This window comes from Aotus nancymaae, unplaced genomic scaffold (genome assembly GCF_030222135.1).
Source record: "Aotus nancymaae isolate 86718 unplaced genomic scaffold, 86718_ANA_hifiasm-v0.15.2.pri h1tg000028l, whole genome shotgun sequence".
NCBI lineage: Eukaryota > Metazoa > Chordata > Mammalia > Primates > Aotidae > Aotus > Aotus nancymaae.
Genome location: NW_026988441.1, coordinates 37,946,636 through 37,968,290, shown reverse-complemented (window position 1 = coordinate 37,968,290; position 21,655 = coordinate 37,946,636). Strand labels below are relative to the sequence as shown.

The window sequence follows — 21,655 nt, the reverse complement described above, 5'->3', positions numbered from 1 at the left end:
GTGCTTGTCATCCCAGCTATTCGGGAGGCTGAGGCACAAGAATCACTTAAACCCGGGAAGCGGAGGTTGCAAATCTCTAGGACCCGAGAGTGCCACTGTGCCGTTGGTGACACTCAGTCTCAAAAATGAATAAGTGTAATCCAATATATACAAAAGTAGAGAAAACAGGGTAGTGAAACCCCACTTACTTATCACACCAATTCAACAGTTAATTCACGGCCAAATGTCATCCTTCCCTATCCGGCCCTGCCCCCACAGCCTGGATTTATGGAGAAGCAAATCCCAGAGGTATTTTCATCTGTTTTTTTTTTTTTTTTTTTTTTCTCAGTTTGCATTTGTAAAATAGGAGGAATTTTTTTTTTTTTTTTTTTTTTTTTTTTTGAGACAGAGTCTTGCTGTGTCGCCCAGGCCGGCGTGCAGTGGCTCCATCTCGGCTCACAACAACCTCCGCCTCCTGGGTTCAAGCAATTCTCCTGCCTCAGCCTGCCTAATAGCTGGGATTACAGGCGCGCACCACCATGCCAGGCTCATTTTTTGTATTTTTAGTAGAGATCGCATTTCACCATGTTGGCCAGGCTAGGCTGGGCTAATTCCTGATCTCAGGTGATCCGCCTGCCTCGACCTCCCAAAGTGCTGGTGTTACAGGTGTGTAGGGTCCAGCCCTACTAGGGTCACGGGGTGTCCTATTGCTGTGCTGAGGCGCTGGATCTGAGAAATAAGGAGACAGGACGCACAAGGACAAAGAAAGCACAACGCCACTTACAAGCAGAGACAGGCGAGGCCCTGAACGTCCAGGAACATCTGTATTTATTGGGTATAGGTTAGGGGGCAGGGTAGTGAGTGAGGTCATTTTAAGGATAGTGATAGAGTCAAGACAATCACGTGAGCAATAAACAAGGGGTCCACCCCCATTAGGTCACCAAGGAGGTGGGCGGTGTGCAGTAAGGAGGGTGCAGTGTGCAACATCGCTTATCTATGGGCAGGCTACTTCTAAGGATATCTATAGGAGGATGCTCTGAGTCAGCACAGTGGCAAAAGAGCTGACAGGTTATACAGCCACCTGCTGGCAGCTTCCAGTGATTTCTATAGGAGGATGCTTTGAGTCAGTACAGGAGTAACAGAGCTGACAGGGTATACAGCCACCTAGGCACGATTATACAGGAGAGGTTTTAAGCCCTAGGATGCTCGCGGGCTTGCCAACCTGAGGCCACCTTTCCACAAGCACTGGATGCAAGGTACTATAACTCCCTTACAGGAGGAGTGACTCTTGCTCCAAACCTGCTATACAGCAGGTGTCTTTACGATACTGAAAGCTGGCGCCTAGGCTATCCTGCCATGTAGTCCGTGCCCTTTCAGGCAGGGGCACTACCGCCTGGGCCGTAGATTCTTGTCCTGGTATAAATGTTTTTCCCTGAAATCATGCTCTGCACCGTGTCTGCACTAGACATTCCTCCAGCTAGAAGCAAGATATGATTTATACATATATATATGGCTGCTTATTCCTTAATTCATGCTCCGTACCGTGTCTGCTCTAGACATTCCTCTATGAACTAAGATATAATTATATATATATGGAAATAACTGAGTAATAAGATTCTTCGGGCACTAATTGTTCCAATTATAAACTAATACATGATTATATATAAAGGAAATAACTGAGTAGTAACACTATAAACTAAGATATTCTTCAGGCACCAATTGTGCCAGGGATCTGCTTAGCTCTACTGCCTCGGTGCACAGATGAGGGGTTACACACAAGGTATGAGCCACCGCAGCCGGCTGAGGAATCTTTAAAGCAATAGTAATACGGAGACAGGGAAATGAATGATGCCTCGCTTTGACCTTTGGCCATAAGCCCTAACTCTGGATATCTGGCCCCACCACAAACATAATCGTGGCCTTGACGTCAGTCCCCTGACCACGGACCCCTTATCTCAGCCTGACTGTACTCTGCCCTTAACCTCTAGCCCCAGTCGACTCCGGAACCGTGGTCTTGGCCCCGATTCCCCTGACCACGGACTTCAGACCAGATACTGCCCATATTCCCTTGTGAGGTCTTCGCCTAGCAACCCCTACCTTGTACCTTTCCCTCTAATGAGTAAAGAGGCGGTGCTAACCTGCAGACGGACTTGCGACTCAGCCAATGGTTTAAGCCACTCTGGAGTGGCGTCCAATAAGCTCTCAAGTCAGGAGGCCGATTCTAGAAGAAAGCCAATAGTCTGTGAAGGCGAGTCTAGCAGCAACCAATAGCCATGAGTGAGAGGCGAGACTCTGAGGGAAGCCAATCGCTGGACGGGGCTGACGCAGCTACAGCCAATGGCTTTTGGCGGGGGCGTTCCCCGACCCTGGCCGCTTCCATAACCCGGCTACTGGGCTATGGCCGGGACTGGGCTGTTGGCGCTGCGGACGCTGCCAGGGCCCAGCTGGGTACGAGGCTCTAGCCCGTCGGTGCTTAGCCGCCTGCGGAATGCGGCCGTGGTACGGCCTGGGTTCCTGAGCGTGGCGGAGGAGGAGACGCTGAGCCGAGAGCTGGACCCCGAGCTGCGCCGCCGCCGCTACGAATACGATCACTGGGACGCGGTGAGACGAGCGGCGCGGGGATAGCGGGCGCGGCCTCGGACGCCGAGCACCGGATGGGGCGAGAACACGTTTGGGGCGGTACCTAGAGCGGGGATTTGGGGCGGGGACAGAGACGAGCGGCGGGGCGGGGCCATTTTGGGGGCGGGGGCAGAGGAGACCAGTGCAAGGACGGGCCGGAGCCACGCTGGGGCGGGCACAAAGGAGACCAGTGCAGGATGGGACGGGGCCACTCTAGGGGCGGGGCCAGAGGAGTCAAGCGTGCGGACGGGGGCGGGGCCACGCGGGGCGGGGCCACGTGTGGGTGGGGATAGGGGAGACGTGCTGGATGGGGCAGGGCCTTGCTGGGGGCGGTACCTAGCGCAGGGATTTGGGAGCCGGGCTATGATGGGGGCGGGGCTGAAACTCCGGTAGTGGGAGGGGCGGGACTTGGGGGACGAGGACATTGGTCAAGGAGCGCACTTTTGTGATGAGGCCAGGGCCGTAACTGGAGGCAAGATCTGGAACTGAGGGGTGTTTGGGACCAAGGTTAGCGGCAGAAACGGGTGTGGAATCAGAGGACGTTGAGGGACACAGGACACTTGGGTGGGGTCAAGTTGTAGGGAGACTCAGCCAATTGAATATTGGGGCTGGGCCAGCATTAGGGACTTGTTATTGTAGCCTCAGGGTGAGTACTAAGGACTGAGGTCACACCTAGGTAGGGCCATGGCTGGTGGGCTAGCGGGGTTTAAGTTGAGGGCAGGATCAAGAGTCACACTAGGAAAACCAGCCCCTTGCCGTTTTCTGCCCCTCCATGCCTGTGTCCCTGTTCCCTCTGGGAGCCCCGAGGCTTGACCAAGCTCTTTGTGTAGGCTATCCACGGCTTCCGAGAGACAGAGAAGTCGCGCTGGTCAGAAGCCAGCCGAGCCATCCTGCAGCGTGTGCAGGCGGCCGCCTTTGGCCCCGGGCAGACCCTGCTCTCCTCCGTGCACGTGCTGGACCTGGAAGCTCGGGGCTACATCAAGCCCCACGTGGACAGCGTCAAGGTGGGCAGAGGCAGACGCCTTGGCGCTCCCAGTCGGGGGGTGGGCAGACCAGGTCAGAGCCTGACCCAACCCTTCTTCCCTTTTGCAGTTCTGCGGGGCCACCATCGCTGGCCTGTCTCTCCTGTCTCCCAGCGTTATGCGACTGGTGCACACCCAGGAGCCAGGGGAGTGGCTGGAACTCTTGCTGGAGCCAGGCTCCCTCTACATCCTTAGGTACCTCCAGCCAGGCAGCCCCCACCCATCCAGGAATGTGTGACGCCAACCCAGTACCCTGGGTACCTTCCCTCAATCCACCTCTCCCCAAAGATGAAGCCTTTACCCCAGGGCTTGTGTGAGAGGCAGTGGGGGGCTGGAACCTGGGTCTGCCTGGATAGGGGGCTGTCCTCCCTGCACCCAGTTACGGCCTGTTTTCTTCTGCAGGGGCTCAGCCCGTTATGACTTCTCCCACGAGATCCTTCGGGACGAAGAATCCTTCTTTGGGGAGCGCCGGATTCCCCGGGGCCGGCGAATCTCTGTGATCTGCCGCTCCCTCCCTGAGGGCATGGGGCCAGGGGAATCTGGACAGTTGCCCCCAGCCTGCTGACCCCCAGCTTTCTACAGACACCGGATTTGTGAATAAAGCTGGGAATGGACAACCCAACATTGCATTGGCTGCTTACTGGAGCCAGGATCTGCAGGGGAACCCAGGATGGCACTGGCCCACAGGGAGCTCCAGGTGCAGCTGGCTGGATACAGTCAAGGTCACGAGGCCAGGAGAGTGGTGTCCTTTATTGCACTCATTGCTGGTCACCCCAGCCCACTCCTGTCCTCGTCTCTGCATCCAGGTCTCCAATAAAGAACTCAGCCAAGCTTCCCCAGTACTGCAGCTCCTGGGTACCAGACCAGGCACCCTCAGCCGATACAGCCACAGGCAGCTGCCGAGAGCTGGGGCAGCCACTGCCAGCGGTGGCGGTCATCGAGGAAGGACACGTCATCGTAGCGGGTGGGCTGGCAGCAGGGCCCGCCGTGGGCTTTCCCCTGGCCTTGCAGCTGGGCCAGTGCCAGGCCATGCTGGGTGCGGGCACCCCGGGAGCAGCTGCCGGCACAGTAGCGGAAGATGACCTTCTCCTCCGAGGCATAGCCTAGGCCCAGCTCTGCCACCGACAGAGTCAGGCTCCACAGCTGGCACGGACCGGATGGGGCTCGGCGCAGGCGGGTGAGGGGGCGGTGAGTGGCTGCTGGAGAGAAGGGTGCTGACGGTGAGCAGGGTCAGGGCTGGGGGAAGTTGGGAAGTCACAGAGGGTCCCTGGGAGTCCTTACCCAGCCAGGTTCCTCCAGCCTCTGCCACCTGCTCAGACGAGAGCTCTACATTGGCCACAGGAGCTCCACGGGCATCAGGGTCCCAGCCCTGTCCCAGATGCAGGGAGGACAGGAGCAGCACAGAGCCCAGAAGGACCTTCCCTACAGCCATTGTGACAGGCAGGTCCTGAGGATGGGAGGTGTGCCCCGAATTTATGCCCTGCTGGGGCTGGCAGCTAACCGCTTCACTGCCGGCCCCTGTGGCCAGAGGGCCCCACGTATGCACCAGCTTATCTCCTACGCCCTGGAATCCAGGCATCCACTCCTGCCCCACACCCCGCCCTTCTAAGAATTAAGGGCTGACCCCCAGCCCACCCCACCCCGACATTCCACACACCCATTTCCGACACCCCAGACACCCCCTGATTTACGACTGCTATACTGGCAGCCAGGGCGGGCAACTCATGTTCACCCCGGCCTGCTGCCTAGAGTGGGAGTCAGGGGCTTCATGGGTCCCCCAGTGGGGTCCCTCCCTACTAAGTCAGGGTGCTGGGTCTCAGGAGCCTCCATGTATGTCCTGTGCCAGGTGGGATGGATGCGAGTGCTGGGAAGAGTGGCTTGGCAGGGACCGAGTCCACGGGAACCCTCCTTGGTGGCTCCCGCCTGGAGGATTAAGACATCATGCCCCTGTCTCCGGGCCTGGCTGAGCCAACTTCAAAACAGGAAAAGGGAGAGGCCCAGGGAAAGCCAAGGGTGGGGACATAAGAGGGCAGGGACGCCTGTCTCGGGAATGCCAACCTGAGACCCCCATAACTGCAGCCCCTTCCTGGGATGTGAGCATGTCAGAGCCCACAGGGTGATGGAGGCCATCCAGGTCATGGTAACGTCTAGCACGATGCAGTGAGATGTGGGCTCTGGAGGCGGCTGCACTCAGCCCTGTGAGCCCAGTCCCCTCAATGGTACAGGGGAGCTCATCAGAACCCCTCCCACTTGGCTCAGTGAGGAGAGATGGGTGCTTAGTGTTTAAGGCAGTTCCCCTAGCTCTGAATGCAAAAACAAGCAAACAGCTTTTCACTGTTTGAAGGGGTGCTTGACCCTAAGCACCCCAAGATGGGGGACAATCAGAAAACCCTCACACAGGTGTGTGACCCATGCGCGCCCCGTGCTGTTGGTGTGGGTGTAAACTGCTAACAGCTCTTTGGACGAGCAGCTGCTCGAGGGCACGGGATCTGATGCTCTCACGTTAGGAAAGACTGGAAGTGACCTCAGCTCCATCCATGGCGGGGGACTCCCTCGATGATTATGTTGTGGTTTTTTCTCTTTTTTTTTTTTGGAGATGGAGTTTCACTCTTGTTTCCCAGGTTGGAGTGCAGTGGCACGATCTTGGCTCACCAAGCCTCTACCTGCTGGGTTCAAGCGATTCTCCTGCCTCAGCCTCCTGTGTAGCTGGGATTACAGGCATGTGCCACCACGACAGCTAGTTTTGTATTTTTAATACAGACGGGGTTTATCCATGTTGGTCATGCTGGTCTCGAACTCCTGACCTCAGGTGATCCACCTGCCTCAGCCTCCCAAAGTGCTGGGATTACAGGTGTGAGCCACCTCGCCCAGCCATATTGTGGTTTTTCTTATTGAGATAATTTTCAGATGGAGAAAAAAGCCTAGGTGCAGTGGCTCACACCTGTAATCCTAGCACTTTGGGAGGCCGAGGTGAGCGGATCACCTGAGGTCAGGAGTTTGAGACCAGCCTGACCAACATGGATGTGGGTAACACCCCCCAGGGGCACAGAGGAGGAGAACTGTCCAGACCCCAGGCACAATTAGTGCCTGAGGAATATCTTAGTTCATAGTGTTATGACTCAGCTATTTCCTTCATATAAATCCTTCATATGTAATCATATATTAGTTTATAGAATTAGTGCCTGAAGTATAACTTACCGCTTACATATATCTAGCTTATACAATCATACTTAATACTTGTATCTAGCATACTTAGTTCTATATAATCTTTCAGTATAATCACATAGGTATTGTAGTTGGAGCTGTACTGACACATTTAGTGCTGATTTATATAATCCTTCCATATAACCATATAGTAGTTTGTAGCAGGAGGAATGCCTAGAGCAGTCACAGAACAGAAGTAGTACCTGGGAAAACAGCCAGACCAGGACAAGAACCAGAGACCCAGGCGGTGGCGTCCCTGCCTGAAAGGGCATACGCTGTACGGCAGGCTTGGAGCAAGAGCCTCTCCTCCTTATAAAGCAGTTGTAGTACCTTGCATCCACTTCCTGTGGAAAGTAGGCCTCAGGCCTGAGATCCTGGAAGTAACCGAGGGAGACGAACCCGTCTGGTATGACCAGTCACGGCGGCTGTACATCCTGTCAGTCTTTTCTCACTCTGTGCTAGCTCAAATCATCCTCCCATAAATATCTTAAAAGAAGAGCACAAGTCTGTCAGCTCCCACTGCACTGGCCTACAGTATCCTCCTATTAGAAATCCTTTGAAGTCTCCAGCCCCCAGGTAAGTGTTGTGCACGACACCTGCTGCACACAGCCCACCTCCTCGCCTCGGTGACCTAATGGGGGTGGACCCCTTTTCTGTATACGACCCTCTACTACTACTACTATGCATGGCAAGGCCCCCTGCTGCGCACAGCCCACCTCTCTGCCCAGGTGACATAATGGGGTGGTCCCCTCACTTGGGACTCACATGATTATATATGCCCTATTACTAAGCCTATAGATGATGACCTCACACACGACCATGCCCCCTGCTTGTACCTAATAAATACAAATGCTCTGGGGCATTTGGGGGCTGTCGCTGATCTCCGCTCACAGGTGGCGTGGCCCCCCAAGTCCAGAAGCTCTTCACCAGTTCTTCAGTGCCCTGTCTCTTCTCGGATCCTGCACCTCAACACAGCATAAGGGATACCGCACGACCCTGTGGAGCCCCAATAGCCCTACACATGGAGAAACCCCGTCTCTACTAAAAATACAAAATTAGCCAGGCGTGGTAGCGTATGCCTGTAGTCACAGCTACTCCCGGAGGCTGAGGCAGGAGAATCACTTCAACTCGGGAGGCAGAGATCGCAGTGAGTTAAGATCGCACCATTGCACTCCAGCCTGGGCAACAACAAACTCTGTCTCAACAAAATAAAAAAATAAATACAAAACCTAAAAATTAGCTGGGCGTGGTGGCAGGTGCCTCATACCAGTTACTCAGGAGGCTGAGGTAGGAGAATTGCTTTAACTTGGGAGGTGGAGGCTGCAGTGAGCTGAGATGGCACCACTACACTCGGCCCTAGGTGATAGAGCAAGACTCCATCTCAAAAAAAAAAAGCCTGAAGTCACCCAGAATTAAGCAACGGACCTGGCATTTGAACCCAGGTCCACCTGAATGCAAAGCCCCTGTTCTAACCATGGGGCCACACGGCCCAGCCTCCTTAGACAAAGGTCCAAGCACTGGGGATGGCTGGGGTGAAACCGCCAGGGCAGGGGCCCCTCCAGAGCTGCCTCCCTGATGCCAGGAAGGCCTGGCAGAAGAATGGGGAGAGGTTGGCCTGAACTGGGACATTCCGAGGAATTAGCCCGACATCTCAGGCATTCCTGCTCAGCAGCCAAGGGCCACAGAACTGGGTGGGGAAGCTTTCCATGTGCAGTTTCCAACCACCGGCAAGATGGAAGGAAGGGGTCGCCCAAAAGATGAGTTCAAAAGTGGGTGCAGCCAAATTCTAATTCCAGCCACACTGCTGTCCAGGAACTGGAAAAGCCTGCCCTTCCAGAACCTGGCAACGCCAGATCAAATAAATGCATGACCAAACTTGGAGGAAGGGAAAGAAGCCCCTGAAACATCACAGGGAACCTGAAACATAGGGTCCCGCAATCGGGGGTTTGGCTTTTGTGGCCACGTAGGGACAGAGCCTACAAGCCGAGAACCACACACAAAACGGGCTGGGGCTGGCGCTCCTGGGTGGCTGGCGCAAGCCAAGGTGGAACCATCTGGAAGGACTGCCTGCAAAGTAGGCTACCCTGGATTCCCACAGAGCCCCCAGCTGGCCATGAGCATCCAACTCCAAATCACAAGAAAATCTATCACCAAGGGGAGTCAGAAGAAACACAAGGAGGCCCGTGAACTTCAGCTTCTAGATACGTCAGACCACAAAGTAAGGATGCCTAAAATGAAAACATCAGCCGGCGAAATGGTACACACCTGTGGTCCCAGTTACTCACCAGCCTGAGGTGGGAGGACTGCTTGACCCATGAGTTCAAGACTGGCCTGGGCAATACAGTGAGACCTCATCTCTACAAGAAATTTTTTAAAATTAGCTGGGCATGGTGGTGCACACTACTTTAAAGGCTAAGGCGGGAGGATGGCTTGAGTCAGGGAGGCGGAGGTTGCAGGGAGCCTGCAGTCCAGCCTGGGCAACAGAGCAAGACCCTGTCTCAAAAACTGAAAAATAAAAACATGAAGGACAAAACCCAAAACCTAAGGAACGAGACATTATCCAAACGTCTGTTAGAATACCAGAGCTAAAAAGGAGACAAAGAAATCCAAGCAGTTTCTTTACTTTGTTGAGACAGAGTCTCACTCTCACCCAGGCTGGAGTGCAGTTGTGTGACCTCAGCTCAAGGCAACCTCAGCCTCCCAGGTTCCCAAGAAGCAATTCTTGTGCTGAGAAGGCTGAGGCCTCCAGATAGCTGGGACCACAGGCACCCACCACCATGCCTGGCTGCTTTTTCTATGTGTGTGCCAGGGTCTTGCTCTGTTACCCAGGCTGGAGTACAGTGTCACCATCATAGCTCACTGCAGCCTTGAACTCCTGGGCTCAGCCTCCCAAGTAGCTGGGACTGCAGGCACTCACCACCATGCCTGGCCAAAACTGAAGACCTAATGGGCTATGGGGTAGATTAAGTCACGGCTGAAGAGAGGCCTAAGGAAGTGGAAGGCAGAGCTGCTACCCGGTGGGCAGCACAGGCCCTTGGTCAGTGTGAGGGAGGCTGAGCAGGGAGAAAGAGGACAATAAGAAGGTCTACCAGGCAGCTGAAGATTCCAGAAGGGCCAGAGGAGGCAATGGCTTAAACTTTTCCAAAATTGCTAACTCTGGGGCCCTGGGAGTCAGGGAGCATGACGGCAAAGGGGCAGTGAGAGCCTGAGTTCTGGAGAGCAGAGCTGTGCTCTGGACAGAGGCTCACTCCTTGAGGGAGAAATGCATCTTATCGTTGATCATCTTGCGCTCGGGGTTGAGGCGCTTGAGGATCTGGGCCAGCACATTCACCGTCTGGTCACTGCTCAGCCCCGTCTTCTTGGTCTGGAACTTTTTCAGCAGGTCCTTAGTGGTCATGGGCTTCCGCGTCAGGTAGCGGCGCACGGCGTCCTCAGTCACCTGCACGTCTCTGTGGATGGGGGGGTGGGAAAGGTGGCATCAGCGAGACTGTGCCGGCAGCCCTGGCCCTGCCCACTGCTCTTCTCGCCAACTTACCCGCTGCTGGGTGTCGACTTGCCCGATGGTGGCTGGGGAGTCGACTTCCCGGACAGGCTCTGGGGCCCCGCGTCCAGACGCAACCGCTTGGCTGCAGGCGCCTCGCTCACCCGCTTCCCTGTGGGAGTGGGATCAGGGCTGAGTCGTGGGGGCAGGAGGCCGAACCCCTGGGCAGGACCCCGGGCTGGGCAGTGCCAGGATTAGGGTTCAAGGGAAAAAGGGAGGGACAGGCCTCCACTCCCATCTCCATCCCCTCTCTGTCCCGAGCCCCAAAGGCAGAGGTCGGGAGGCTGTGGCTATGGGGAGTGCAGAGGCCACAGGCGCTCACCTTGCTCGAGTTTGCTGGCGGCGGCACGCAGGGTAGAGGAGGTGCTGCCGCCCTCCGTGCTGGGCGTGCCTGGCCGGCTGTTGCCCCTTGAGCTCCCTCCCGACAGCTTCCGCTCTCTCTTGGGAGGGGTCTTCTTCTTCTGCAGAGGTCAGGGTGGGGTGAGCGTGAGGGGGCTGAATCTAGAAATGGACACCCAGGCCTCCCTCCATGCCAAGCTGGGCCTTACCGCCATGAAGAGGGCCGAGGAGGCCTCACTGTCAATGTCACTCTCCTCTGAGCTGTCTGATTCATCGCTGCTGTCTGCAGGGCACAGGACAGGGGTCAGGGCCTAGTGCCCACCCGTACCTCCACTGCAGATGAGGGAGGTCTGCAGAGGAGAGGGGAGGAGGCAGCAGGGTGCCAGGGCCCGACCCAAGCCTCCAACACAGGGGCCACACGGGCCGCACCTTTCCTGCGCTTCTTCTCCTGCGGGGTGGGCGCTTTCTTCTCCTCCTCCTCCTCCTTGTCCTCCTCGGGTGGCTTCTCCTCCTCACTCTCCTCGCTACTGTCGCTCTGCTCATCGACGCCTGCAGGGACAGGGTATGAGCACCCACCCTGTGCGCCCCTCCCCCATCTCCCGCCAGGGCCTGCCCAGCCGCCACCTACCCTTGGGCCCCTCCTCCTGCTGCGGCACCTTGGCCTTGGTCTCAGGCTCTTCCATGGAGCTGCTGTGAGACAGGGATGGGGGAGGGTGAGTGTGCTCCCTCGGGGCACATGGGGTCTCGAAGGCGCCTTCTGTGGGCCTCACCTGGAGCCGTCCGACATGTAGTCCACCTCCTGGCCCTCGAAGTCCCCATCATCGCTGTCCTCGAAGGCCTCATCATCTGAGCCCTTCTTCTTCTTCTTCTTCCTGGTGCCCTTGGCCAGCGGCGCCTTCTTCTTGGCCTTGGGGGCTCTGCCACCTGGAAAGCAGGGAAAGAAAGGGAAGAGGGGGCGGCAGCGGGTATTTATTGTGTCTTTCACATTGTATGCAGTTTGGGCACGTGGGGGCCTCACCAACTGGGGAGACTGCCTCTCCAAGGCCAGCCCAGAAGCTCAACTCTCCTAAACAAACTCCCTGTCCAGACTCCACACACCCACCCACGTTCTCTAACGCCCACAGACCACTGCCTCCCTCTCCCAGACCACTCCAGGCCAGGCACTGAAAACCAGGGACAGCCCTACAGCCTGAGCGCACAGATTACTGAAACTGGCCAACCCAGAGTACAATTTCTCATGGGGAACCCCGGTAAAGGCCACAGCCAGGCCAGGTGCAGCGGCTCACACCTGTCATCCCAACACTTTGGCAGGCTGAGGCGGGAGGATGATTGGAGCCTAGGAGTTCGAGACCAGCCTGAGCAACACAGTGAGACCCCAGTCTCTACAAAAAATACAAAAATTAGGCTGGGCACCGGATACATGCCTGTAATCCCATCACTTTGGGAGGCTGAGGCAGGCAGATTACCTGAGGTTGGGAGTTTGAGATCAGCCCAGCCAACATGGTGAAACCCCCGTCTCTACTAAAAACACAAAAATTAGCCACATGTGGTGGTATGCACCTATAATCCCAGCTACCTAGGAGGCTGAGGCAGGAGAATCGCTTGAACTTGGGAGACAGAGGTTGCAGTAAGCCAAGATTGTGACACTGCACTTTTATGAGCAACAGGGCGAAACTCTTGTCTCCATAAAAAAAATAAATTAGCCGGGCGTGGTGAGGGGCAAGCCTGTAGTACTAGCTACTCAGGAGGCTGAGATGGGAGGATCACTTGACCCTAGGAGGTCAAGGCTACAGTGAGCCGTGATTGGACCACTGCACTCCAGCCTGGGCGAGAGAGAGAGAGATCCTGTCTCAAAAAAAAAAAAGACGACTCAGCTCTCCTGGGCTCTGACAGGCTCTCCTTGCCTCCTCAGTGACATCACTGCTCCTCTGGGCAGCCTCGCCTGACTCTCATTCTTTTTTCTCCGAGACAGAGTCCCTCTCTGTTGCCCAAGCTGGAGTACAGTAGCACGATCTCAGCTCACCACAACCTCCATCTCCCAGGTCCAAGTGATTCTCCTGCCTCAGCCTCCTAAGTAGCTGGGACTATACATGCACACCACAACGTCCAGCTAATTTTTGTGTTTTTAGTAGAAACAGGGTTTTTCCATGTTGGTCACGCTGGTCTCAAACTCCTGATCTCGATGATCTGCCCGCCTCGGCCTCTCAAAGTGCTGGGATGACAGGCGTGTCATCCCATGAGTCTCTCATTCTAGGGCCACCGTGCTCGACAGCAGACTTTGCCTTCACTGGCACCGCCTGCACCTCTGTGACGTAATGCCCGGCCCCGAGGCTCACCTTCCTCACCGCTGGCGTCACTGGCATCGGACGACATCTCCAGGTCGTCCTCCAGGTCGTGGATGCGCAGCTCGCTCGCCTTCCTACGGCCGCGCTTCTCCTTCTCCTCCTCGTCCTCGTCCTGGTCCTGGTCCTTGAGCCGCCGCTGCTGCATGATGCTGAAGTGGTTCAGCACCTTGTTCCTCCTGCGGGCCAGGCACAGGGGACTCAGGCCAGGGACCACCGCTTCTGCGCTTGCACGGGGCCAACCCCAGGGGCACCACCCACGCAGCCTTCCATGGAATGTGGTCCCCGGGCACTGGGGTTGTGGCCTATGACTTCCTGAAACCACACGGATACAGCTGGCCCTTCCTGCCTTCCCTCTCCCCGAGAGTTCCTCAAAGAGCAGGTCCCCACATGCGGCTGGAGTCTTAGCACCTCCCTCCTGCGACCTACAGGAACCAAGGGGGCGCTGAGACCCCACTCTGCTCTGCCAATTCCAGCTCCAGGTCACCCGCTTTGGTTCTGGCAGAGCCCCACTTTGGGCCTAATGCCTTGCACTTGTTTCCTCCCAAGCTGACAGCTCCAAAAGGGCCAAGCGAGGTCTCTCCTGGTCACCACTGAGTCCCCAGCTCCCCCAGCACAGCACATGGCAACGCACCCCATTTCCCTCACCTCTGTCCCCAGCCGCCACCCAGCCCACTCACCTCTCCCACTCCTCCTCGGCCTCCTCAGCAGTGAGCGTGCGGTGCCGGGCCAGCGGCGTGAAATTGTACCAGTTGTGCACGGGGAAGGCCTCAAAGGCCCCGTCGGGGCACTGGGTGAAGATATAGTAGGACGTGTTTTCTGTCACGCCTCCCTTCTTGATGCCCTTGAACCTGCAGGGAGCCATGGTCATGGCCTGGCCCACAGGACCAGCCCCAGCCGTGTGTGTGTCCCCCAGGCCTGCCTTCTTGATGGTATGTATCAAGGAGGAGGACCATGGAATGATGAGCCCGTGCAGCCTGGCAGCCCCTCCACCACCTGAGCCTTATCCATTTCCACACCCGGGGAGCAGGCCCAGTGCCTACCCCGGGAAGTGCTGGATGTGTGCGCATCGGCGTCATTTCTGGAAAGACCGGGTGAGATTATCCCAGCCCTGCAGTCAGCCCATCGGGATCTGCCTCCAGCTCTGCTACTTGTGGGCCACAGGTGGGAAACTTGGGAGCCAGGTCGGGGGATGGAGCGGGAAGACATGGCCAAATATTTTTTTTTTTATGGAGTCTTGCCCTGTCGCCCAGGCTGGAGTGCAGCAGCACAATCTCGGCTCACTGCAACCTCTGCCTCCCGGGTTCAAGCGATTCTTCTGCCTCAGCCTCCCGAGTAGCTGGGATTACAAGTGTTCCCCACCATGCCCAGATAATTTTTGTATTTTTAGTAGAGACAGGGTTTCACCATGTTGGCTAGGCTAGTTTTGAACTCCTGACCTCAAGTGATCCACCCACCTTGGCCTCCCCAAAGGGCTGGAATTACAGGCATGAGCCACCATGCCCGGCCACAGCATGGCCAAATCTGAAGGGGACACCTGGCCCGGTCCACCATTGCCTCAAGCCTAAATGACTGCCCAGCCTCCTCGAGGCCTCCACCTCATCCTCTTCTACCCCAAATGTCCAGGCAATCTGGCTGAGCACCCTTCCCTGCCTATAGCTTTCCAAGGCTCCACTGGGCCCAGCGCGTCCTGGCACCCACTGCCCTGTGTGAGCCGCCTATGTCTGTCACTATCACACACTGTGTGCCTGGAGTGCCCTTCATCAGTCTGACCTGTACCCTTCCTGTTCTGCCCTCAGCCTGCCCCCTCTGAGAGGTCTCAAGTGTCATGAACCACCCAAGCTTCCTGCACTGTGGCACTCATCAGAGCCAGGCACAAGCACCAACTCAGTTCATCTTTCTTTTTTTTGGAGACGGCCTCATTCTGTCTCCTAGGATAGAGTGCAGTGGCGCGATCTTGGCTCACTGCAACCGCCGCCTCCCAGGTTCTAGTGATTCTCCTGCCTCAGCTCTCCCTAGTAGCTGGGATTACAGGCACATGCCACCATGCCCAGCTAATTTTTTGTATTTTTTGTAGAGACGGGGTTTCACTACGTTGGCCAGGCTGAAACTCCTGACCTCAGGTGATTCACCTCCAGGGCTGGGATTACAGGTGTGAGCCACCATGCCCGGCCTCAGTTCATCTTCAAAACTAGAATCCCAGGGCCTGGGCAGTGGCTCACACCTGTAATCCCAGGACTTTGGGGGGCCAAGGTAAAAGGATCGCTTGACCCCAAGGGTTCAAGACCAGCCTAGGCAATACAGTAAAACCTCATGTCTACCAGAAATACAAAAATTAGCCAGGCATGGTGAGGCACGCCTGTAGTCCCAGCTACTCAGGAGGCTGAGGTGGGAAGATCTCTTGAGCCCAGGAGCTGGAGCCTGCAGCAAGCTATGATCGCACCCACTGCACTCCAGCCTGGGCAACAGTGAGACCCTGACTCAAGATAAATAAAGAAATAAAATAGAATAAATAAATGAATAAAAAATAAAACCCAGCCAGATGCAGTGGCTCACACCTGTAATCCCAGCACTTTGGGAGGCCGAGGCGGGTGGACCACCGGATGTCAGGACTTCGAGACAAGCCTGGCCAACATGGTGAAACTCCATCTCTACTAAAAATACAAAACTTAGCCGGGCGTGATGGCGCTCCCCTGTAATCCCAGCTACTCAGGAGGATGAGGCAGGAGAATCGCTTGGACCTGGGAGGCGGAGGCTGTGGTGAGCCAAGATCACGCCACTGCACTCCAGCCTGGGTGACAAGAGCGAAACTGTGTCTCAAAAATAAATAAATAAATAAATAATAAAACCCCACAGGGATGGAAGTGCCAGCACCTCCATCACACCAGTGGGAATCTGAGGTTCAGAGAGGGCACCCCACAAATGACGCAAGCTGAGGGAGGACATGGACTGGTCCCAAAGCCTGCACCACCACCGCCCTACCACTCACTTCCTGCCGGATTTGCCGTTGACGCGGAGCAGCCAGGGCTGGTCCTCGGGCCGGAACTCCTTGAGCACGATGCCGAGCTTCTTCCTCCGAGCCTCCTCCCGGAGCTTGCGGTTGAACTCGCTGCCTGCGCCTGACTCGGCCATCTCCTCCTCTTGGTAGATTTTCTTGTTGCTCAAGTCCCGCTCCAGCCGGGCCTGGGGGAGCAGGAAGCAAAGCCTCTCAGGGTCCCTGGCTGTGCTTGGGCGGTGCCCCCGTCCAGGAATGCCCTTCCTTGTGCTAGGCTGGGCTCTAGATGCTCAAAACCAACTTCCCACTGGGCAACAAAGGAGGAGAATGGTAGCCCTTGGTGAATCTGAGTAAAGTGAATTTGGGCCAGCCTTGCATTGTGTCTATTTTTGCAACTTGAAAGCTTGAGATTATTTCTAAATTAAAATTAAAGAGAAAAAGACCTGGCTGGGCGCAGTGGCTAAGGCCTGTAATCTCAGCACTTTGGGAGGAAGAGGCAGGCGGTTCATGAGGTCAAGAGACCGAGACCATCCTGGCTCACATGGTAAAACCTCATCTCTTCTGAAAATAGAAAAATTATCCAGGCATGGTGGTGGGCGCCTATAGTCCCAGCTACTCAGGAAGCTGAGGCAGGAGAATCACTTGAACTCAGGAGGCGGAGGTTTGCAGTGAATCAAGATGGTGCCACTGCACTCCAGTCTCGTGACAGAGCAAGACTCTATCTCAAAAACAAAAAACAAACAAACAACAAAGACCACCTGGTGGTCAAGCAGGCCATTAGAGGCAAAATTCCATATCTGAGGAATTTAGAAATAATTAGACTTCCCTATTATCTACAGCAGGCATCTGGTTCCAGGCTTCTTTTCAAAAAATGTGTAACTAGAATTTCTACACATCTCCAGAATGCATGCATATCAAAACTCCTTGTGCTGTGGCTCACGCCTATAATCCCAGAACTTTGGGAGGCCAAGGCTCACTTGAGCTCAGGAGTTTAAGACCAGCCTGGCACCAGAATGGCTTGAACCCCTGGGAGGAAAAGGTTGCAGTGAGCTGAGATCATGCCACTGTATGCCAGCCTGGGTAACAGAGTGACACTCTGTCTTTTAAAAAAATTTTTTGGCCGGACGCAGTGGCTCACGCCTGTAATCCCAGCACTTTGGGAGGCCGAGGCGGGTGGATCACGAGGTCAAGAGATCGAGACCATCCTGGTCAACACGGTGAAACCCCGTCTCTACTAAAGATACAAAAAGTTAGCTGGGCGTGGTGGCGCGTGCCTGTAATCCCAGCTACTCAGGAGGCTGAGGCAGGAGAATTGCCTGAACCCAGGAGGCGGAGGTTGCGGTGAGCCGAGATCGCGCCATTGCACTCCAGCCTGGGTAACAAAAGCGAAACTCCGTCTCAAAAAAAAAAAAAAAAAAAAAAAAACAAAATTTTTTAAAAGACCAGCCTGGGCAATATAGTGAGACCCTACCTCTATTAGGCCAAGGCAGGCAGATAATGAGATCAGGAGTTCAAGACCAGCCTAACCAACATGGTGAAACCTTGTCTCTACTAAAAAATACAAAAATTAGCTTGGTGTGGTGGCGAACACCTGTAATCCCAGCTACTCAGGAGGCTGAGGCAGGAGAATCGCTTGAACCCGGGAGGCAGAGGTTGCAGTGAGCACAGATCACACCACTTCACTCTAGCCTGGGCAACAGAGCAAGACTCCATCTCAGATAAATAAATAAATAAAAATGTCAGGCACAGTGGCTCACACATGTAATCCCAGCACTTTTAGAGGCTGAGGTGGGTGAATCACCTGAGGTCAGGAGTTACGAGACCAGTCTGACCAACATGGTGAAACCCCATCTCTACTAAAAATACAAAAATTAGGTGGGAGTGGGGGCGGGCACCTGTAATTCCAGCTACATGAGAGGCTGAGGCAGGAGAATGGCTTGAACCTGGGAGTTGGAGGTTGCAGTGAGCTGAGGTAGTGCCATTGCACTCCATCCTGGGCAACAAGAGTGAAACACCATCACAAAAAAATAAATAAATAAATAAAATAAATAAAAAGAAACTCATTGTGCCAAACTTGTTGACAGTAATACACCAAAATCTCTACAAATGTAACCATTAATCATGACCTATGTGGCCAATAAGGTCCCAATTACCCTTAAGCTCTTGCTTCAAGGTCCATATGTACCATTTCCAAAACACTCTAGAATCCAGCCCCATCTCATCACCTCCAGAGCCTCCAGGTCCCCGCCAGGACTCACCTAGACCGGTCAGTCCAGTTGCTTCCCACAATTGCAAACCCAGTTTGCCTCCCCACAGCAGCCAGATCATACTACAACTTCCCCATGGAGGATGCTTTAATGGCTCCCAAAGTCCTTTCTAGAGCCTCTGATGGCAGGGGCTCTGGGGAAGGCCCTAGCCCAGTCCCCTCCCTTGCCCAGATAAACCTTGGCAAAAATGGCCATCAGTGGGCACAACTTCTAAATGTCCATTAAGGAATGGCCTACTGTGGTCCTACCAAACCTAACTTACAGGGACACCCAGGAGCTTGGCCTGGGCCTTTGCCATCTTTTTTTTTTTTTTTTTTTGAGACGGAGTTTCGCTGTTGTTACCCAGGCTGGAGTGCAATGGCGCGATCTCGGCTCACCGCAACCTCCGCCTCCTGGGTTCTGGCAATTCTCCTGCCTCAGCCTCCTGAGTAGCTGGGATTACAGGCACGCACCACCGTGCCCAGCTAATTTTTTGTATTTTTAGTAGAGACGGGGTTTCACCATGTTGACCGGAATGGTCTCGATCTCTTGACCTCGTGATCCACCCGCCTCGGCCTCCCAAAGTGCTGGGATTACAGGCGTGAGCCATCGCGCCCGGCCCTGCCATCTTTTTTTTTTTTTTTTTTGAGACAGGTCTTACTCTGTCACCAGGCTGGAGTGCAGTAGTATAATCATAGCTCACTGCAGCCTTCAACTCCTGGGGTCAAGTGATCCTCCTACCTCAGCCTCCTGTGCAGGACTACAGATGCACACTACCACAACTAGCTAATTATTTTTGGTAGAGATGGGGTCTTCCTATATTGCCCAGGCTGGTCTTGAACTCTTGGCCTTAAGCAAGCTTCCTGCCTCGGCCTCCTAAGTGCTAAGATTACAGGTGCAAACTACTGCACCCAACTCTTGGGAAAAGTGAGAAAATTAAGACTTGGTTACTATGACAGTTAAGCAACTATTACAACCACCAAGGTCAGGGTCAAGTTCTCTCACCACCCCAGCCCCCGATCCCCAAGACCCAGGGACTTACCTGATTCCACGTGGCAAAGTTGACTTTATCAGCTGCATTAAAAGCCATGATGTTATATTTTTTGGTTGTATTCCTAGAGTGGATTAGAAGAGACAGTGTTGATCCAATACATCAATTCAATCATTAATTTGATCAATGTGAACAAATCATTAATTCAACCAGTCATTCAATCGGATCATTAATTCAATCACATCATTAATTCAATCATTCCATTCCACGGAATCATTAATTCAGTCACTCAACAAACCCACCCTGGTTCATTCAGTCTGTTTTGCCTGTCAACACTGGATATGGAAGACTGCAAGAATTCCCAGTCTGCCAGAGAAGCTAGACCCATCCCCTCTTCACCACATGCAGATGAAGAACAAATGGAGGAACAAAGATTGGGGGAAACCCAAGATGTGGAGATTATTGAGAACTCAGCCTTGGGGAGGAGGGAGGACAGTCAGGGAGTGCTTCCTGGAGGAAGATGATACTGGAGCTGAGTTTTGCAGAATCAACAAGAATTCACCCAGCAGAGTCACAGTTTGGGGGTTGAGGGGAGGCACTCATGGCAGAGGGAACAGGATGTACAAAGGCCTGGAAAGGAAAGGCAGCCTGCTCACTTTGAAACAGGACGAGGAATACGTCCTTACGGCTACAGCCTGGGCATCATGGCATCATATACTCTTGAACGTTAGGCCAGGAAGCTGAATCGTGCTGTGTATTAATGCACTCATTCACACAAAAAGCAGTGTTTGCCTCCAGAGAAGCCTCTGCTTAATCGCAGCTCCGCCCTCCAAGTCTCCCCGGGTCTGGAGGGAGAACCACAGGCAAGGCCAGAAACGCCAGGCTAAGAGGACCGTAAAGGTTTTCATTTTTGCGGGGTGAAGAGGAGTGGGAGATGGGGTTGCGGATTTACTTCGGAACTCGAACGACGTATTCAGTGACATTCTGGCTGCTGGGACCCTGCGGAAAGAGGAAGCGGACGGTGAGTAAGGTGCCGCCGAGGTCGCCGCCGGGACCCCCGAACCCCCGCCAAATCCACACTCACTAGGGCCGCCATGGGCAATGGTCAGCGGTTCCAATCTGGTCCGACCCGGGTTCCTTTCTTCTCTGGCTAAGGCGTCCCTCGAGCTCGGTGAAGCCGCCGCTCTGTGTCGGGTCTCTCTGTTCCGGTCCTCGTGCGAGGATTCCAACCCTAGGCGCCTCTGGCACTGGGAAAAGGTAACCGGAAGAGCGGCTGAGGCTATTCCGTCTACGCCTCCGCGGCCGCCTAACACGGAAGCGAAACCCTCCAGCGGCCGCGTCGCGATAGCAACCTTCTAAGCGGCTGTGGCCACCTCAATGCGCCGTCACTTATGTTCCTCGGCGTCTATGGCCATCTCAAAAGAGCCACCCCGGTCTCTTTTCAGACGCAACAAGGCTGACTCTGAGATAAAATAAGCGGCCTCTTTCGCTGGCGCTCCTATATACAGTGCGGTCATTGAATGTGGGACCGCCCTCCGTGACGTCAGCACCCAAGGACCGCGGGGCATCCTGGGTGGGAAGAAGGAAGCTAGTCCTCCTTGCGGGCTCCCAGGAGCTTTGCGCATGCGCCATGCCGCTGGGGCCATTGGGGCCTAGAAGGCCGCGTCACCATAGCAACTGAGGCCTACTCGGATGCAGTCGAACTGCCGCTTGGCTCCCCATGGGCGTCTTTGGGGTTCATTTCCTTTACCTGCCCAGAAGGGGTGGACCCCGTCATTCCGGCAAAATGACCGGGGCAGGGACCCTTGTGACGTTGAGCCGAGCCAGGAGGGGTCAGAGCCTGGGCGGAATCGGGGCGCGACCACCCCAAGGGCTGCTGGCGGGATGGGTCTCTGCAAATCCAAGCTGCCCCAGATGGGCAGGGCTCTGAGGCCCCAGGAGAAGAGTAACGTCGCGGGGGTGGCTGGCTGACTTACTAGGGGGAAGGGAAGGAGGCTGCAGAGGACGGGAGGGAGATGCAACCTCCCCTACCCCATTCCAGGCGTGCACACCCCCGCCCCCCGCCAAGCATGGCAGTAACACAATTGCGCATGCTCACAGCACAACCATTCATTGCTCTAGTTCGGAAATACTCAAGCAAAGCACGCTGCTGGGTTCTGGGCTCCACCAGGTGAATCTATCAAAACAGCTCTCTGTCCTCTGGGGGTTACAGTGTCGTGGAGGAGACTCATAAAATGGAAATCTACAACCCAGGAAGGAACAGGAGAAACACAGCGGGGCTCTGAGAGCTCAGAGAAAACGGGAGGTTTCAGTTGGCCACTGAGGGATGCATAGGAGTTGGCTACACAAAGGGAAGGGGAGCAAAACACAAAAGTTG

At 55.0% G+C, this 21,655-nt stretch overlaps 3 protein-coding genes across 5 annotated transcripts; 1 reads left to right on the top strand and 2 right to left on the bottom strand.

Moving 5' to 3' along the window:
* Positions 1–2,349: 2,349 nt before the first annotated feature.
* On the top strand, positions 2,350–4,242 carry ALKBH7 (alkB homolog 7). Its single transcript, XM_012436120.2, has 4 exons — positions 2,350–2,580; positions 3,429–3,602; positions 3,691–3,815; positions 4,023–4,242. Exons 1-4 carry the CDS (start codon positions 2,377–2,379, stop codon positions 4,183–4,185), a joined length of 666 nt encoding a protein of 221 aa, XP_012291543.2. The 5' UTR covers positions 2,350–2,376; the 3' UTR covers positions 4,186–4,242.
* Positions 4,243–4,350: 108 nt separating this feature from the next.
* On the bottom strand, positions 4,351–6,654 carry PSPN (persephin). The gene is made up of 2 exons (XM_012436122.2): positions 4,902–6,654; positions 4,351–4,819 (listed from the first exon to the last, which is right to left on the bottom strand). Exons 1-2 carry the CDS (start codon positions 5,197–5,199, stop codon positions 4,494–4,496), a joined length of 624 nt encoding a protein of 207 aa, XP_012291545.2. The 5' UTR covers positions 5,200–6,654; the 3' UTR covers positions 4,351–4,493.
* Positions 6,655–9,429: 2,775 nt separating this feature from the next.
* Positions 9,430–20,801, bottom strand: GTF2F1 (general transcription factor IIF subunit 1). Of its 3 annotated transcripts, none has more exons than XM_012436117.3 (13): positions 20,363–20,801; positions 20,231–20,277; positions 19,330–19,402; positions 16,036–16,229; positions 13,727–13,897; positions 13,041–13,225; positions 11,475–11,628; positions 11,333–11,394; positions 11,134–11,253; positions 10,914–10,987; positions 10,688–10,826; positions 10,360–10,477; positions 9,430–10,273 (listed from the first exon to the last, which is right to left on the bottom strand). In XM_012436117.3, exons 1-13 carry the CDS (start codon positions 20,372–20,374, stop codon positions 10,069–10,071), a joined length of 1,554 nt encoding a protein of 517 aa, XP_012291540.1. In that variant the 5' UTR covers positions 20,375–20,801; the 3' UTR covers positions 9,430–10,068. The 3 variants fall into 3 exon arrangements, with proteins under 3 accessions (XP_012291540.1, XP_012291541.1, XP_012291542.1); XM_012436118.3 differs by having other exon boundaries at positions 11,333–11,391; XM_012436119.3 differs by lacking the exons at positions 20,231–20,277; positions 20,363–20,801 and adding an exon at positions 19,935–20,192.
* Between the last annotated feature and the right edge of the window lie 854 nt (positions 20,802–21,655).

Bases quoted from the DNA above. Each gene is read 5' to 3' on its own strand.
- ALKBH7 (XM_012436120.2), top strand. From the start codon at position 2,377: ATGGCCGGGACTGGGCTGTTGGCGCTGCGGACGCTGCCAGGGCCCAGC. The intron at 2,581-3,428 runs GTGAGACGAGCG...CTCTTTGTGTAG, and splicing joins AATACGATCACTGGGACGCG to GCTATCCACGGCTTCCGAGA. The intron at 3,603-3,690 runs GTGGGCAGAGGC...TCCCTTTTGCAG, and splicing joins CCCACGTGGACAGCGTCAAG to TTCTGCGGGGCCACCATCGC.
- GTF2F1 (XM_012436117.3), bottom strand. The intron at 19,403-20,230 runs GTAAATCCGCAA...AATCCACTCTAG, and splicing joins TACGTCGTTCGAGTTCCGAA to GAATACAACCAAAAAATATA. The intron at 10,988-11,133 runs GTGCGGCCCGTG...TGTGCCCTGCAG, and splicing joins GGAGAAGAAGCGCAGGAAAG to ACAGCAGCGATGAATCAGAC.
- PSPN (XM_012436122.2), bottom strand. From the start codon at position 5,199: ATGCCTGGATTCCAGGGCGTAGGAGATAAGCTGGTGCATACGTGGGGC. The intron at 4,820-4,901 runs GTAAGGACTCCC...CCTTCTCTCCAG, and splicing joins GGCTGGAGGAACCTGGCTGG to CAGCCACTCACCGCCCCCTC.